The 16,877-nt window shown below is 35.8% G+C and overlaps 1 protein-coding gene across 14 annotated transcripts in view; it reads left to right on the forward strand.

Annotated features, from left to right (window-relative positions):
• Positions 1–16,877, forward strand: part of TMTC3 (transmembrane O-mannosyltransferase targeting cadherins 3) — a 59,204-nt gene that overhangs the window by 8,987 nt on the left and 33,340 nt on the right. For 11 of the 14 annotated variants that reach the window (XR_013929245.1, XR_013929246.1, XM_080394222.1 and 8 more), the window contains 7 exons: positions 528–744; positions 2,301–2,519; positions 7,253–7,352; positions 8,028–8,143; positions 9,836–10,008; positions 10,876–11,128; positions 16,540–16,688. Coding sequence is in view for 12 of the 14 variants with exons in the window: in XM_080394222.1 (XP_080250348.1) it covers positions 556–744; positions 2,301–2,519; positions 7,253–7,352; positions 8,028–8,143; positions 9,836–10,008; positions 10,876–11,128; positions 16,540–16,688 (1,199 nt within the window). In the remaining 2 variants the exon portion in view is untranslated. Of the gene's footprint in view, positions 1–527; positions 745–2,300; positions 2,520–7,252; positions 7,353–8,027; positions 8,144–9,835; positions 10,009–10,875; positions 11,129–16,539; positions 16,689–16,877 lie in introns of those variants that run through there. The other 3 variants (XM_080394226.1, XM_080394220.1, XM_080394221.1) reach the window with 2 other exon arrangements.

The following is a 16,877-nucleotide window of genomic DNA, read 5'->3' on the forward strand; positions in this document are numbered from 1 at the left end:
TATGAAGTTCTTAAAGTTTCCTGCTTGTTCTTCAAAATGTTTGAAATTTGGGTTTTTAATTGTTTTTGAAATTTGTTGAGAAACACCTTTAAAATTAAAAATAATGAATAATTAACACATGGCCTGCCATTTTGATAACTTAGTGTTCTGTGTCAGTATGTTAAATTACTCTGGGTTCTGGAGAACTTAATTTTCATGGTTTTCCAGTTTTTGCAGCATTCACTTGAACCACATAGCTGTCTGCTAAAAACTATATCACAATTTATCATCTGGGTTTTTTAGTAAAACATGCAATGTAGCAGTGTATCCAGCTTGTGTGAAGGCTTTTCAGGGGTGAGACTTTTTAATAGGAGTATTTCTTTTAAACACAAAGTTGTGTAAGATGGATAAGACCTGAGGAAAGTTTCCCATCTTACTGATCTTTAGATATGTGGCGTCATTAGCTTCTAAAATATTAGATGTCTTAAATTGACTTTATTTATCAAGTTTAATCATTAAAACTACTCAAGTTTCTGTCCATATTTCAGCTTTTGTCCATGAAAACTCCTCGAGAAGATGGCTGATGTAAGCCTGAAAGAAGCAGCACTAATAGTTGGTGTGGTGTCAGCCTGCTACTGGAACAGTCTCTTTTGTGGCTTTGTTTTTGATGATGTTTCAGCAATTTTGGATAATAAAGATTTGCATCCTTCTACTCCATTAAGAAATCTGTTTCAAAATGACTTCTGGGGCACTCCAATGTCTGAGGTAAACTGCTTGCAAAACACTTTGAGGCATTTCGGAACTCGGGGGTTTTAACACTTCTTTTCCCTAATGTGGTTTTAACAGGATAGTTTGTTTCTGATGGAATTTGGTGTTAGTGTTTTGTACTGTAAGCTCAGGAACAGATGTCATTTATATTCTTTCCCTTTGTTCAATAGAAAAACTGGTAAGAAAATGAAGTCATCTATCACGCTGCAAGATGTGTTAACTAATTCCAATATTGAAATTGTACAACTCTGTCCATTTTCCCTTCTCCTGTAAAAACTAGACAATGACATACAAGGGTATTTATTTCTAATTGCATTCTGGAAGGAAGGATAACAGTCTTAGACAACTAAGGTAGGAGCTAACGAATCAGTATTGAGCCCAATAAATTTGAGTAGGTTGGCTTATGTGAATTCAGAGTTTTTGGTTTGTAGCCCATGTAGGGTGATTGTTTTTATCTGGAAAGCTCTATTGGCATTAAAGACATTGATAAACATCATTAAATAGCAACGGCTTAAGGATTTACATATAGTTCAGAAAGTTACACATGGTGCCATTGCTGAGCAAATAAATAAAAATTCTCTAACAGTCACAGGGTTTTTGCCTATCAAGGCATTCGACCTTGCACTCGTCTTCTGTCTGTAATATAGAGTTAATTCCTTGTGAGATACTAATTGCTAGCTCTACAAATAGACTTCGGTACATAATTTTTTGTATAACCCTGTAATGAAAGCTTCCAGAAGTTTTTTTCAGATGACATAGAGTCCTGTAGTTACTGAGAGTAAGTGGGTTCCTAAATTCCTCCCAGTAAAATTTCAACAGAAATGCTCTAACTATGTGGAGTGGGAGAAGGCAATCTCATTCAGTGTGGATTTTGCATTTAAAACCAACTGAATGTCAGGTTAATTTTAACTAAATTAAGTCGGATTAATTTGATTGTTCATGCCTTTTAAAATATTTTTTTCCTGTATTGTGCTGTTGTTTGTCTATATGTGCAGTTTGGTTCCCTGTGTCATCGTCCCCCTGTCCTGCCTCCCATTTTTTTCTCTTAATTTTCTTCCTCTGTTTTATGGATGTATTCAGCAAAATATCAACAGACTGTGGTTGCCAAATGCATTTTGGAACAGGAAGATGGGTTTAAGTGTATTTTTTAAAAGGGTTTGTGGATGGAGTAACTGGCAACATAGATATATTGACTGGTAGACATATTGAAAATATGTAGATAATACATTTCGCTGAGTGCACTGGATTTTTATTTTATAAAATACTGAGCTAAAACATGAAATGGCAGAGTAATCAAAATACTTGAACAATACATTAAAACAATGTGGAAGTAGGAAAAGTAGTCATAATTAACTTCTCTGTTTAATATTGAAGTCAAGTTTTCTTTTAATTCGCTAGATTAGGGTTTTTTAGTAGTGATTTTCAGTTTATTTGAAAGGTAGATGCCTCAAAGTAGAGTGGGGAATCTTGTGTACATAGATTTTTAGAAAGATATTTTGAAGTAAAAGTCCCTTTGTAAGTTGGTAATGACTGATTTATTTATTTTCTTTTAGGAGAGGAGTCATAAATCTTATCGTCCCCTTACAGTTCTTACATTTCGCTTAAACTACTTGTTCAGCGAGTTAAATGCTGTTTCTTACCACTTCCTAAATCTGGTCTTTCATGTGGTGGTTTGTGTAGTCTTCCTCAAGGTCTGTAAGCTTTTTCTGGACAACAGGAGCAGCGTAGTTGCATCCTTGCTCTTTGCAGTGCACCCTATACATACTGAAGCGGTAGGTACAGTTGTGATGTGCTTAATTTGATCAAGCTGTATTAACCTTGTTTCATGGGTTTTGTACATGTTGATATATTGTAACTCCAAAAAGTGTGTGATTTTACTTGTACTTACTCTGCCCTTTGCAATGATAGGTGGAGATGGCAAATTTTAGTGCTTGGGAGGTTTTGTATTCCATGCAGCTATTGAAAAATAATCAAAGAAACATTAATTTAGTTATTTAGTAACTTAGATCTCTGCTATGAACATGGGCTTTTATGGTGGTAGCTACATTAGCTTATGTAGATATTTGTGTTCTGTGATGATCATATTTTGCAAATACTGTAAATGCCTCTTAAAATTCATTTTCAGAATCGCTAAGCACAGCCCTCTAGCTAATCACCAGGTCTGTTCTGTCCACTATGTCAACATAGCTACCTCAGCAGGACTTCTTCTAGGATTGTTGCTATGCTACATCCAGCTTAGGGCCGTTCTGTTTCATCCTTCCCTTTTTGAACATACCCAATGTCAGAAAAAGGAAGTACATTTCTCCCCTCTCATATTCACCTTCCCTTTGATTCTGAAGTTTTTCGCTTCTATGAAAAGCATTCTTTCTGCAAGCTGCCTGTCTGATTATATACTTTTAATACTCAACCAGGCTCGCAGTGTTGTGGAGTAAATGGAGTCTTGTGATCGCTATTAATTAAGTTTGTTTCCATCAGAAACACTGATAAAGCAGATCTATGGAATTCTCTGCTGTTACTTCTGTGCCACTTAGATTGGCTTTTGTAGATTGTAGTTCACAGGTGTTAAAAAGCCCATTTTCAGTCTCTTTTTTGTTTTTTTTCTTAGTGTTAGCTGATTTTCAGAAAACTGAAAATATTTAAACATTCTGCTGCTTTGGAGGTGTCCCATTTCTTTTTTTTATTTTTATTTTTAAATGTGTTTTTTGGGGAGGGAATAGGGGAGGTGTTATCCCATTTTATTATTTTTTTAAAACAATATGTTTTTTGGGGGAGGGAGGAGGGGATGTCTTCTGATTCTAAGAAAATGAGAAGGATTTGCTCTTATTTTTTGCCATACTTTTGCGGGGGGCTGATTTGTTTGTGTAGAGAGTTCACATCTCTCTCTCCTCTAAAGACACAAATCCCTGTCAGTAGCAATCCACTAGCCTGCATCTGTGTACTTCGAGCAAATCTTTGTAGGAATTAAGTTCATGGGGTTTATAATTGACTGCTACTTGAGCTACTAATAAGTCCTTGCTAGAAGTTGTTAGTGGCACTTTTAAAAATACAGAAGCTAAACCCCTAAGAATGTTTGCTTGCTGTTCTGCTTGAAAGCACAAACCTCCATAGGATCTTGGGTAAAATATGCGTTAAAAAATATAATGTCTTAATTTAACCTGGTTTTCAGTTTCTTTGAAAAACACATGTTTTAAATTTCAAAGTCTCAAAAAAATTTCAAATTTCCTCTTGTAGTAAATGTGGTAGTATCTTTACAGGAGCATTAGCAAGTTGCTCGTGACTTATTAGTGGTTTGTGGCTTAGATCATCTTTTGTAATTTTATCACTTTCATTCCAAATATGATGATTCTTTATCATGCTTGAACTGTTAGATTCCATATAAGATAACAGTAACACAGTTTCTTTAGTACTATGCAACACAGTTAGCAAAAATTATCACACAAATTCTACAAAACAAAAGCATATTGTGTAAGGCATTGTATTACAAATTTACCAAGTACAGTTACGAAGCAATTTGGTAATAAGTGCGTAATTCTTGATATTAGCCACATGAGGGCACTTTAAGACTACTCCAGTGGTGGAACTCGGTGCTGTATTTAAAACACTTGGAGACTCTGAGATTTAAATGCAATTGTAATTGAATACCCCTGCTGTTGTACTTAGGTGCTCAGTGAAGAATCGGTTAAGGGGTTTTCTTCCTCATTGCCCCACCTTTTCAATTTAATCTTTCTGCTTTTGAGAAATAGTGCATTTTATCCTTGCAAGTTTGCATTGAGAATTCTGCCTAACATGCAACCAAGAAAGAATTGTTACGAGTTGGCATTTGACACTTATGCACATTATAAAAGGCAAAATAACTGAAAGTTTCTGTACATGGAAAAGAGGAGGTAAGAATGAGCTGTATTTTAGACCTGGGTACTTGGGTGCCAGCTAAAACTCCAAAACAGATCTCATTCCCAGCTTTTATATGATTTGATGGTACCTTTTGTGTCTTTAATAATTGAAGTTTATCTAATATGCATTCCTCCTAAATAGTCTCCTACTTATTACTCCACTACACAAGAGTTTGGAAGAGCAGATGCAATACATAAACATTTCAAACTGTACCTGTCTTTTTCTGAGAAATGGATTTTTCCTAGAAAACGTAGCAGAGCAGGATAAATAGAAAATAATTTTCTGCCTGACTTCAGAGAGAAGCTGGGCTCTTGCAGTGGTAATACATCATTTTCCGAGGAAGAATTTTGGAGGAAATGGTCATCATAGTTTCATTTGTCCTTGTCTTTAGAATTACATTTCAGTCTTTGTACCTACTTTGCTACTGTTCTGGCCAAGGCATGCTGACCATCTTTACAATTACAGGATATCACCTAACCTGGTGAATGCTGGGATCTTCTCTCATAAGTCACCTTTGTATCCAGAAATAGTATCTTTATTTTGGTGGCGGGGGACTGTGGAGGCATATCAGCACACTTGCTTTGCTAATGATCTCTTTCAGTTGATCTACAAAGTTATCTTTAATTTCTGCCTTAATGCTGGACAATTTTGAGATCCACACCAGGAATCCTTGAAACATCTTAAGACATTTTTGAAACAAACATCTGTATACTGTCCAAAATGTTAACACAAACTCTGATGTCCTATCAGTTGTGAAACATGCTTTGTCTGCGCATTCTTCAGGGAGTGCTTCAGTAAAGGTATGCTACTCCCAATGGAAGCACCAGAGCACGAAATCAGATTCAGATTTGAATACTTTCCTTTACACTGTGACCTTGGATATTGAGTTACTTTCTCTTTTTGTGCTGTGCTGGATCAATTATGCTTGACCAGGAATGTACCTAGCAATAAAAACTTCTTGCTGGCTCCAGATGACTGAAAAGACAGTTTTCAGCATCTTCATAATCAAATGGTGAGCTATGAGGTTTCCTTAGCTAAATATGACTGTCTGCCTTGGTATAGCACGCCATTTTTCAGCCAGCTTACTTGCAAAAATTTGGATACAATCAGGTGTTACAGAGGAGGACAAATGAGGAAGAAAGGCAGTCCTGAATGGTACTGTGGTCAGCACAGTGGCTACTATAGTAACCGTTAACTTTTGTTACGTTTGTTACGTAGTAACAATTATTTAGGTTGGAAAAGACTTTGAAAATCATGTAGTCCAACCGTTAACCTAGCACTGCCAAGTCCACCACTAAACCATGTCCCTAAGTGCCACGTCTATACTTCTTTTAAATACCTCCAGAGACAGTGACTCAACCACTTCCCTGGGCAGCCTGTGCCAATGCTTGAGAACACTTTCAATGAAGATTTTTTTCCTAATATCCAATGTAAACCTTCCCTGGTGCAACTTGAGGACATTTTCTCTTGTTCTTTCGCTTGTTACTTAGAAGAAGAGACCAATGCTACCAATGCCCACCTGGCTGCAAGCTTCTTTCAGGAAATACCTATTTACATCAGCATATTAACCAGTGGCATATACAGAGTTAATTTTTTTGGGGGTGCATTTTCCTGTGAATTATACCAGGGTAAGGATTTATTCTCTTATATACATACATATAATTCTCTTTGCCATAGGCTCTGTAACTTCTGTAGCACAGTAAATATAATGACTTATTCTGCAACTGGTTTACACAGGTATTTCTGGTAGTGGTCAGTGTCTTACAAAAAACCCAGTGATATGTCTTCCATTTCTGGTTATTTGTTGTAATTCAGTGTTTTTTGAAAACAGCTCCTGAAGTGGAAATTAATCTGTATGTCATTGGGGATTCCAAAACAGCCTTCTACCCTGTGGATTTTAGCACTTCTCCAAATTTTCATAAAATCCATTCCTCTCTGTCTTGTTACCAGAGAGCGTGCTACCTGCGATTTTAATATTGCCAGCCAAATTGTCATTCAGAAAATTGGTAGTCCTATAGTAAAGCCAGAGTCATTCTTTAACTCCACTACACAGAGTTTGCCATTCAATTTATTTGTAACTGTTGACTGTTCACCTAAGAGCTGCCACAGCACCAGTCAAGGGAATGCTTCTTTCAGATTCAGATCTGTTCAGTCCGTCAGAAAACTTACGAACAAAAATAACAATCACAGTTTTTGTATGCCACTGTGTGCAGGATGTATATGTACAAAAGTCCTTGTCAGGCTTCACTTAGAGCCCCTATTGATGAAAGCTGTTTTCTTCCAAGTATGATGAAGAAAGCAGCTATCGTGCCCAAATTCTGCCTCAAATGCTGTTTATGCCTATTGTTACTAAAGATAAAAGAATGTACTGCATTTCTCAGTTGTCTCATTAATGGTGATACTTAGGGGCACATCAGCCACAGCTGGCCACCAGCCACCTGTATTATTCCATTCTTGAATTCAGTACTGATTGAACTGAAAGCAGCCTTATTCTTAGCCTTTTTTGCTCAGTTTACAGGTCTTGTTTATGCATATCCTGACAGTGTATCAGTCAAGCTATTCTAGTACTGGAATAGTCACCAGAAGAATAATCTAGATTTCACTTCTTTTTCAGGTAACTGGAGTTGTGGGCAGAGCAGAGCTTTTATCATCTATCTTTTTCCTAGCTGCTTTTTTGTCATATACAAAATCTAAAGGGCCAGATAATACCATAGGTAAATATTTGACAAATATATACATCATAATTTCTGTATCGCTGATAAAAGAGCTCTTAAAATGGTAATATGGGTGTGTACAAAAAACCCCTTCAGCTGCAAGATACCCATGTAATAGTACTTTCCATTGTAAATAGGTTTTTTTATTTTTTCCTTCTTTAAGACATAAGGACTTTCAATTGTTTTGAAACACCTAGAGCATGGTACTCTTGCACTGACTTATATTAATGCATGTATATGGAAGTATGCTGAGATGCCTCAGATGGTTACAAGTAAGCTTTAATGTTTCAGCAGAGGCCTGCCTCTTTTCCAAAGTCAAATTGACTTTGTGAAAATTCATGGCTCCCTATAAAATGTTCCATTTGAAGAAGTGTTCTGGTGAATTAGGAAAGATTGGGGTTTTTGTTTCCCTATCATAGATTAGGTTTTTGCCTTTCATTTAGTTCTTTCAATTTAAGGGAGGCAATTTTAGAACTGATACATGTAATTATTTTCTGTGGAGCAAAACTGGTAGTCTTGCCTTTAATAATGAGTGGCATACTGACTAAGTTTATAAAAGATAGCATGCTCAAATGGGAAGAGGCAAAGTATTCACTTTGTAGGCTAATTTATTTTATTAAATGCTTGGGTTTTTTGTGAGATAGAACATTTCAATAATGTCTTCTTTATTTGCAGTGTGGACTCCAATTGCAGTGACTGTGTTTCTAGTAGCTGTTGCAACACTGTGTAAAGAACAAGGAATAACAGTGGTGGGGATATGCTGTGTGTATGAAGTATTTATTGCTCAAGGGGTAAGCTGTTGAAAAATAAATTGGATTTCTTCTCAGGAATTCTGTAATGAGACATTAACTACTTTGAAGCATCATATTTCAGTACTGCTTTTTGTCAGTTCAAGTTAATGTAGTTCTGTTAGATTTTTTTGCATTTTTTTCTTTATTTTTTTTGATTCAACTAACGCTTAACGTATATGGTTCATGGTGAGGGAATCCAATGTCCTTTACATGCCATGCAGAGATACTACCAAATATACTCGATAAAGAATTGACATGTCTTAATGCAAACCTAAGGTTTTAGTTGACTGATTTCTGAAGACTGGCATGTAACAGCCTTGATTAAAGTCAGAAGTGCATAAACATGGGGGATTATGTGTTTTTGAATTCGTGTAGTAAAAATAGAGAATGTTGTATACAAATGCATTTCATTACATTCTACTGAATAACTGGACATTTTGGAGTAGTCTTATTTGAATCAGTAATAGCCTTATGACTTTTTTTGTACTAAGAATACCTTTAAATTTAATTTCAGATCTGATAGATTTTGCCTTAAGTATTGATTATTCTTTAAGTTAATAGTAACTTTTGTTCAGAGAAACAAGATGTTCCTGCAATGAAATAATTTTTGGCTTTTAAGCAGTCAAACTATATGCCATTTAAAAATCTACGCCTAAGCAAATTTTCTAGTTCACTATTCCTTAATTACTTGAATGAATGTTTTGCAAAAACTATACCAGTAAAAGCCAAAAGACTGTCTGTCTGGGGGATACATATTCAAGGCCAAAACACCAAAATCACATTTTTCTTTTGCTTATAGAAATATGTGTTTGTAATGATTTCCTTTGCAAGTGTAGTGAATAAACATATAATTTTCAAACTGGATTTCTAAGGAAATCACCAGCATGTGACTGTGCTTTTCAATCCACTCTTCCTTTTTTTTTTTAGTAACTCTTGATCTTATCCTCAATTTCATGAAACTTTAATACGTTTGTGTTAGTCAACTGAGTAGAAAACATAAAATCCAAACTTAGACTTCTTCTGAGGGCACAGGTGTAGCATGAGTTAGGAGTGTGACCAGTTCTCAAAAGCCAATCGGTATCTGTAGTTCAGCCAACCATATATGTGAAGCAATAAATAATCTCCAGCACAAGATACAGGCAAAGAGGTACATGGGGAAGAAATCAGGGCTTGTAATGAGGACTTGTGCAAGATCGTCATGTTCGTGAGGCAGGGAGAGATGGATTACTGCAGTAGAGGCATAAAATAGAAAACCAGTGTTAATCAGAAAGTGAACAGTATTTCTGCTGTTTGTAAGGAATTTTGTTTATTGAACAGGTTTTCAGAGGCGCTGATAATTCTAAAAGTAGTGATTTCCCATCTTCAAATTGTATTTTGTGGCATACTTGATTTGTGGAAGTCTCTGAAGATGGTACAGATTTTTTTAATCTGTCAGTGCAAAATACAGAATTACAGGCATACAAGTTCAGCTATGATAGTGTTAGCAAGAATACTTGAATAGAGTTATTTTTGTTAGAATAATGGGGTTTTTGGGGGGGGATTGTCATGAAAGCCCGAAGAAGCTGAGTTAAGTAGCTATTGGGAGCAGGCATTTAGAGTAAACCAAGGGAAAAAATAAAAAAGGGTAACTAATATTTATCTAAGGGATTAATAAGTACACTGTCTGATTATAAACACTTCTTTCCTTTGCAGTACACCTTGCCAGTGTTGTTGGACACAGCTGTACAGATTCTTCAAGGGAAGGGCAGTATTCCTTTCTCTATGCTGCAAACACTGTTGAAGCTCATAGTCCTAATGTTCAGTACACTGCTGCTTGTAGTTGTTAGAGTCCAGGTTATCCAGTCTCAACTTCCAGTGTTTACAAGGTAATAATAAAGTGTCTTTTATTAACAGACACTGATAAATAAGATGTGACTTAATATCTGAGGTCTGAATGAAATGGCCAAAAATACATCACTGTGTTTATGACCTTATTTTCATATTGGTAAGTAAAGACTGTACAATATTGCATTTTTTGTGAAATTGATAAATGGTGTGTTTCGGTACCCATTGACAAGAATGTCCTAAATATTGAAGCATCTGGGCAGGTACTCAGCTTTACAAACTTACAGTTGTTAGTTCATCTTACTAGTTCAGAAATTGAATGTCTTATTACCAAAATATTTTTTATTTGTTATGCGTTTGAGCCTTGCCTGAATACTCCAAAGCTCTTAGTAAATTCTTCCTCTTTTACATACAAAATATTTTTTTGGTTTTATGTATGTACCATGCAGAAAGCGTGGTTGTCTTCAGATACAGCAGTTGAAGATAAGTGTATATGATTAATATTACACCTCAAAAATTACAAATTATCATAAAAATGTGTGAGCAATATAGAAATGCAAGAATCTAATATTTTCCCTGAAAAATGAGTCAAACTATTAAAAACATGACCAAGGACCACTGAACCCAACTTTTAAGTGTGAATTGTTCTGTTTCTTTAAACTTCTGTTGATTATATCCCAAACCAGTTTCTTAAACTTGGAGGAGGCTCCATCCTGCGCTGAGATGAAGCATCATACGTGGTTCCCAAGTTAGATGCCTGACAAATGCAGGGGGATTAGGATATTGAACATGTCTGTAACAGCTAGGTCTAGCTATGAATCCAAGTTGTCTGGTTGCTGAGCACAAAGTGGATCAAGACCATATCTTTTTTCATTAAAAGCTCTTTTTTCTCCTTTCTTTTGCTTTAGGTTTGATAACCCAGCTGCTGTTAGTCCATCTCCAGCAAGACAGCTGACTTTCAACTATCTCCTTCCTGTAAATGCTTGGCTTCTTCTCAACCCCTCAGAATTATGCTGTGACTGGACAATGGGAACTATTCCTCTTGTGGAGTCTTTGTTAGATGTTAGAAATGTTGCCACCCTTACATTCTTCTGCTTTCTGGGATCTTTGATTGTCTTCAGTCTCAGATATCCTGGGGATTCCTCCAAGACTGTATTGATGGTATGGATGATGCATTGTTTTTGTCCTTGTTTTTTTAAGAGTGTGTGTGGCTCAGGTTGGTCACATGTCCAATCTGCTGTGACCTGGAGATACTACATGCATCTCCTTTTGGGCTAGAATGAGCACATAAGAAAGAGGAAAGTCGTAGCAACAAAACGGTGAAATTGCAATTAAGCATATGATTCTGTCAAGGTTGAGATGGAGAAGAATAGACAAGAGATGAGAATAAATATGCCCCTTGTTCCGTATTTGCAAACTGTATTGCAGCCTTTCTCAGGTATTCAGAACTGAACTAGCAATAGGGAGTTTTCAGTACAACTTAAATGTATTTTAAGGATCAGAATGCATTTCTGTCCTGCAAACTCTCTGCCTTTATTAAATGTCAGTATTCATGCTGTGTATTTAGCAAGTGACTAGATTTTCTTTCTCATAGGTATAAAAGAAAAGGCCACATTTTGGCATTAAGGAGTGTAAGTTTTCCTCTGTTGTTTTAGTAAAGGCACTTTTCTCTAAGGTCTATCTGTAAAGAATATTTTGGAGGAAATGAAAAGGAGCAAAAGAGCTAGTATTTTTCATCCAAACCCAGTCATATTTTTGATTGCTTCCATTGCCAATTTTCACAAGATGAATCATTAGCTGAGACCGTGATTTTTGTTAAGTCAGTGGTGCAATTATGTGTACAACAAACCTGCATGCATAGATCTTCGTCTGCTTCAGAAATAATGTACTTTTTTTAATATGTAACTCAGCCAACAGAAGTTTCAGATGGGTGGGAATACTTACACACAACTTAATATTAAGGACTTCTTTGCTAATCAGCTGACAAACTTTGATTCACTTCAAAGAGACCAAACATCATAGTTCTGACATGTTTTTTCTTGATGTGTCACTGGAGCGAGTCAATTTGTTTCACTAGAAAATCTGCGAAAATTATCTTTAGTATTGCTGACAAAGCCTCTTGTCCTGAATTTGGAAATTGTGTATGAAGAAATTCAGGTAGCTTATTGGTATAATAAATGTGCAAGGTGACATACCTAGAAAAAAATGTTATATTTTTACAGCGCTTTAAAAATGTGAAGTAGTTTAATTTTCCTTCTTACATAAGCTGAAACAATTTTTCTCCAATGTACTGGTAGCAGTAGAGGTGTGTGTGGGGAGTGGTTCACTTTTTTCCATAGGACAGCTCTTGAACTTTAAGGCTCTTTATTTCCATACATTTCTGTTTACTCCTTACCCAGTAAAGCTCAGAAGAGGAGAGAATTAATGGGATTGTCAACATACATTGTTATAAGTCAGTGTTTGAGGGTGGTATTTTTATGTTTGTTTTTATTATTGCAAGTGTTTTTTTGTAGAAAGGGTCTTCTGAGATAGTTTACTCCACTGTGTGAGCCTCAGAGTCACTTAACACAGTATAATCCTTGTTTAATGAAAGTTGTTTCCTTTAATATATACCCATGTTGTGTGTATAACCTTCAGTACGATGCTGATTTTCTTTATAGGCATAATGTCTTAAGTGCCTGGAAGCTAATTTCTTAGGAAATGAGAATGCAATATTTTATATTAAAAATTGTGAAGTACTATAACACGCAATAATACTGTAGGCCAAAGCCTATTTCTGCGTTCCAGTAAGCCATTAATGTCCTGTGTAGACTGAATAGTCTGCTGAGGGGGTGAGAACAATTTCTTTCTTATGGTTTCTCAGTCTGACTTACTAGAGAAATCACAGCACCGTCTTTAAAGTGAAAAAACTTTTTTCCACACTTGGTTCTAGTTCTGCCAATAAAAGCCTAAATTTATGCTAGTCAAAATAAACTACTACCCTGGCTGGTATGAATTCTGTGTCCTATCCATATTGCTGGTGCATGGTGTTAGTACAATGGTGGCTGCATCACAGGTGTTACCATGATTTTCTGCACTGTTTGATGTTTCACACTCTAATGAATGTCACTCTAAAGATGTCAAAAAAGGCTTAGGAAGGAGCTTCTGCCATTAGAAATCTCTAGCATGTTTTGGCTTTTCTGCTAGCTCAAGGAGATCCTGAGATGTCATGCTGAAGCCTGATCTAGGGGCAGAGTCTCAAGTTATGAGATCAGAAAAGGTACAACTTTAGTTAGACCTGCTGCAGAATTAAAGATGTTTGTTTGGACTTTGCAAAAAAAATGCAGAAGAGGGATTTCCAAAATGCAAAAGGGAAGGGAGGTTGCAAGTATGTCTGAATATGTCTATCTGTATTTGCTGATGTGGTTATCAATTTGGTGCTGTCTGCTTGAGGGACAAGACAGAGGGAGGGGATTCCTTCTCCCACTTCTTCAAGTGCCATTGAACATTCCACAGTTCTCCCCAAGTACAGTCTCGCAGGATTAACTCATTACTGGGGAAGCAAGAGTTGAAGGACTCATTTTCAGTCAGTTTTCATCTGTTTGATGCCAGTCATCTCCAGGAAAAATAGCTCGGTAAGTGGGTACATTGTATTTCATTTTGTCTTATTTAATTTTTGCCATAGGTTCTAAAATTGTCTTTTCAGAATAACAGAACTAGGAAAGGACAAAAGAGATAATTGTTCTTTTTTATCAACTGACAATATTAAATAACAAAAAATGGGATTGTATATTGTGAATCATGCTTTGGCAGGTTGATGTCATGTTGCTGCTTGAAGTAATTCAATTATTCTTAGATTAGTAAAGGACATGCCCTGGAAATAAAAACTGACTTAACTTCCAGAAGAGCAGTTAAATTCTCTTCTATTTTCTGTTTACTTTATCCCTGTGAACAGTCAGATAACTTGACTGTCAAATAAGTGACCTTTATAAATAGGTTACACTATTCATATTAAAAACGTTGAGTACTAAGAATAGTACTGATCTGGAATTACTTTTGTGGGTTTTCAGTAGGTTTCAGAATCAAGCTGTGATCATGGCCTTTGTTTGCTCACGGAATTCCTTGGGTATAGACATTCCTTTGTTGGTTGGTAAAATTTAGCAAAAGCTTCTTAGTATCTTGGTATTTGCTAAAGTGTCCCAAACAAGGGTGCTTTACGCCCCTTTTGATAAGACAGCACTTGGTGCTGCTCAGCTGCAAACTTTGCTGGCTTGTTACTGTGCAAATGTCAGGAACAGACAGGTGTTCTTAGGCTTCTCTGACAAGTTTTTAACTCTTAAGTGTTATGCCAAGACATCAATACTTCTAAATTTAACATTTCTCTAGTCTCTATGCTTACACCTCACTCAGGCTTAGAAGTGTTTCCTTGTGAACTTTCGACTGCTAACTTAGCAGTTCATGTACTCTTCATAGTTTATAGTTGTATTTAGTTTTATTGTATGCTTTTTTCTTCGTGTGCACTTTAATGATTTTTGTCTTTTGTTTTTTTTCAGTTGCCATGACCAGGATGTTTTTTGAATACAGCCTTGTTTTTTGAATGCAGCCTCTGCATCTTCTGAAAGACTATGATAAAAAGAAAAAATAAACAAACAGAAGAAAATTCATTTTTATCTGTACTAGGACTTCAACTTTATTGCCCAAGAAATGGTATCTGAAGGACAGTACTAAGGGGAGACAAAAGGATCTAAAGAGAAGTTCTGCAAAACGTTGTGTAACATTTGTCATGAGGAGTTGCACAGACCAGAATGTGCAAAAACCTTTTTATTAAATGTCTAGATCATAAGCACTTAATGGAGACCAAACACTTGCTGTATCAGCTGCAAATCCTTTCCACTCAAACCTACTGGAAGGAATTGGCTTTTGCTATACATACGTTTACCACATGGGGCTGTGGGACCGATGTCCTTACTGTATTAAAAAAACGCAAACAAAACTAAACCAGAAAAACCCTGAATTTTTTTAACAATAATATAACCCAGATTTTTTTAAAATCTTAAGAGATAACTTCTTCAAATCAGTTTCATAAGTTAATTCATTTAAGCCTATGTCCAAGCCTTATATACATTATAAAGCTAAATACACTTTACTCACATTGCAATAAAACCATTTGCAAAATAGCACCTTGTTTGCTAAAGCACACTTTGAATGTGCTTATGTACATTTGCTTTTGTACTCTCAAATGCATTTGGCTACTCAAACCAGAATGAAATATAGAATGATACCTTCACTTCTGATAATCCACTCCCGAAAGTGGAAGGAAAGGGAAGGCATTTGCTATAACTAAATTAAAAACTAGCTTGGGGATAGCATGAGGAATCCTGCATTTCAAAGTGGATTCCAGAAATTTATTGAGAGATCTATGTTGAGACTTTTGCAGATTGATAGGTGCTCTAGAAGGAGCATATACTATAAAAATGTGAAGGAGGAAGTGCTTGTGCTTTCTTCAAGGCTCAATTATGTATTTGTTTTTGTATAGCTTAATGAATTGTCGTGAGTCAGCTGAGCCATGTTAATATTCTTGGCCCCTTGAAATATGAGCCAACTCCTTACTTGAATTTTTAAATCATTGTTGTATTCACATATATATATGAAATCCTAGATTGACTTTCAAACTGGCTAATTAACTATTTTAGCTTGGGAAAGGCAGTTAAAGTTATGCTTAAATCTAGACAGAATGTGACAGCCAGTTATATTGACAATTTCTAGAAAATTCCTCTTTTTTTTATTCCAAAGAAACAATCCATTTCCGTAGGGGTTTTGTTTTATGTGAGTTGGAGGCCAGATATCTTGAAGTCATTTAAGTTATTTCTGGTACTAGAGATTGTAAAGCTGCTATTTAACATTCACCCAGGAGTTAAAGGAAATGGTTATGTCCACTTCCTTTGCAGCAGATAGATTTCTGGCTTAATAAAAACACACATTTGTTTAAGATGTCTTGTCACCAACCTACGAGCTGCAATTATGCAGTTCTTAAGTTCTTTGTCATTTAAAATATTTCAGGGTACCCTTAGTGCACTGTCTAAAAGACTGATGTTTATTCGGTGGCTGATTCTGTTTTTTATGTTGTTTGTTCACGTTTTCTACAGAAACTAAAAATGGACTTTATTGTATTGTAAAAATAACTGTTTTATACATCATATAAGCTGGTATAATTTTTTAATTGTTATAAAAGATAATACCCAAGGTTCTCAGACTGTCATAGTTTTGTATGTGGAACTTTATTAAAATATTGTTTTGAATTTGATTCTTCGATCCTAGTGTTTTGTCATACAGCTGCTCTTTTCTGTAGTATAGAAAAGCAAATACACTTGTAGGCTCTTACGGAACAGTGTCATTTGCAGGTTAAAACTTGTCGTGTTCGGAGTGCTCTCAATGTAAAACAACTTAATTTTTAAAAGAAAAAAAACAAAACCCCAAAGATCTACTATGTATGTCTCTCTTCGATATTTTGTAATTGCTTCATATTGTATTTCTTGGGTACAGTTTGTCACTGCCTAATCTTGATTACTAAATCATTTGCATTGCTTTTCTAGGCACTCTGCTTAATAGTGCTACCATTTATTCCTGCATCAAACCTCTTTTTTCCTGTTGGATTCGTAGTAGCAGAACGAGTGTTGTACGTTCCTAGCATGGGATTCTGCATTTTAGTAGCACACGGATGGAAGAAATTATCGAATAAAAGGTAAGGTGGTGTTACCTACAACTGGTTTAACTCATATCTCATGATTTCATAAAAGATAACTATATAACTGCAAGCTTTTCCAGTAGAGCTTTTACTAGTATGAATTTATTGCTTAATAGCCCTTGATCTGTTTCAAGTTCTTAATAAGCACAGAGTAATGACCAAGAAACCATTTGGTAGTCATGTGAA

Source organism: Falco punctatus (genome assembly GCF_963210335.1).
Source record: "Falco punctatus genome assembly, chromosome: 6".
In the NCBI taxonomy this organism is placed as follows: Eukaryota; Metazoa; Chordata; class Aves; order Falconiformes; family Falconidae; genus Falco; species Falco punctatus.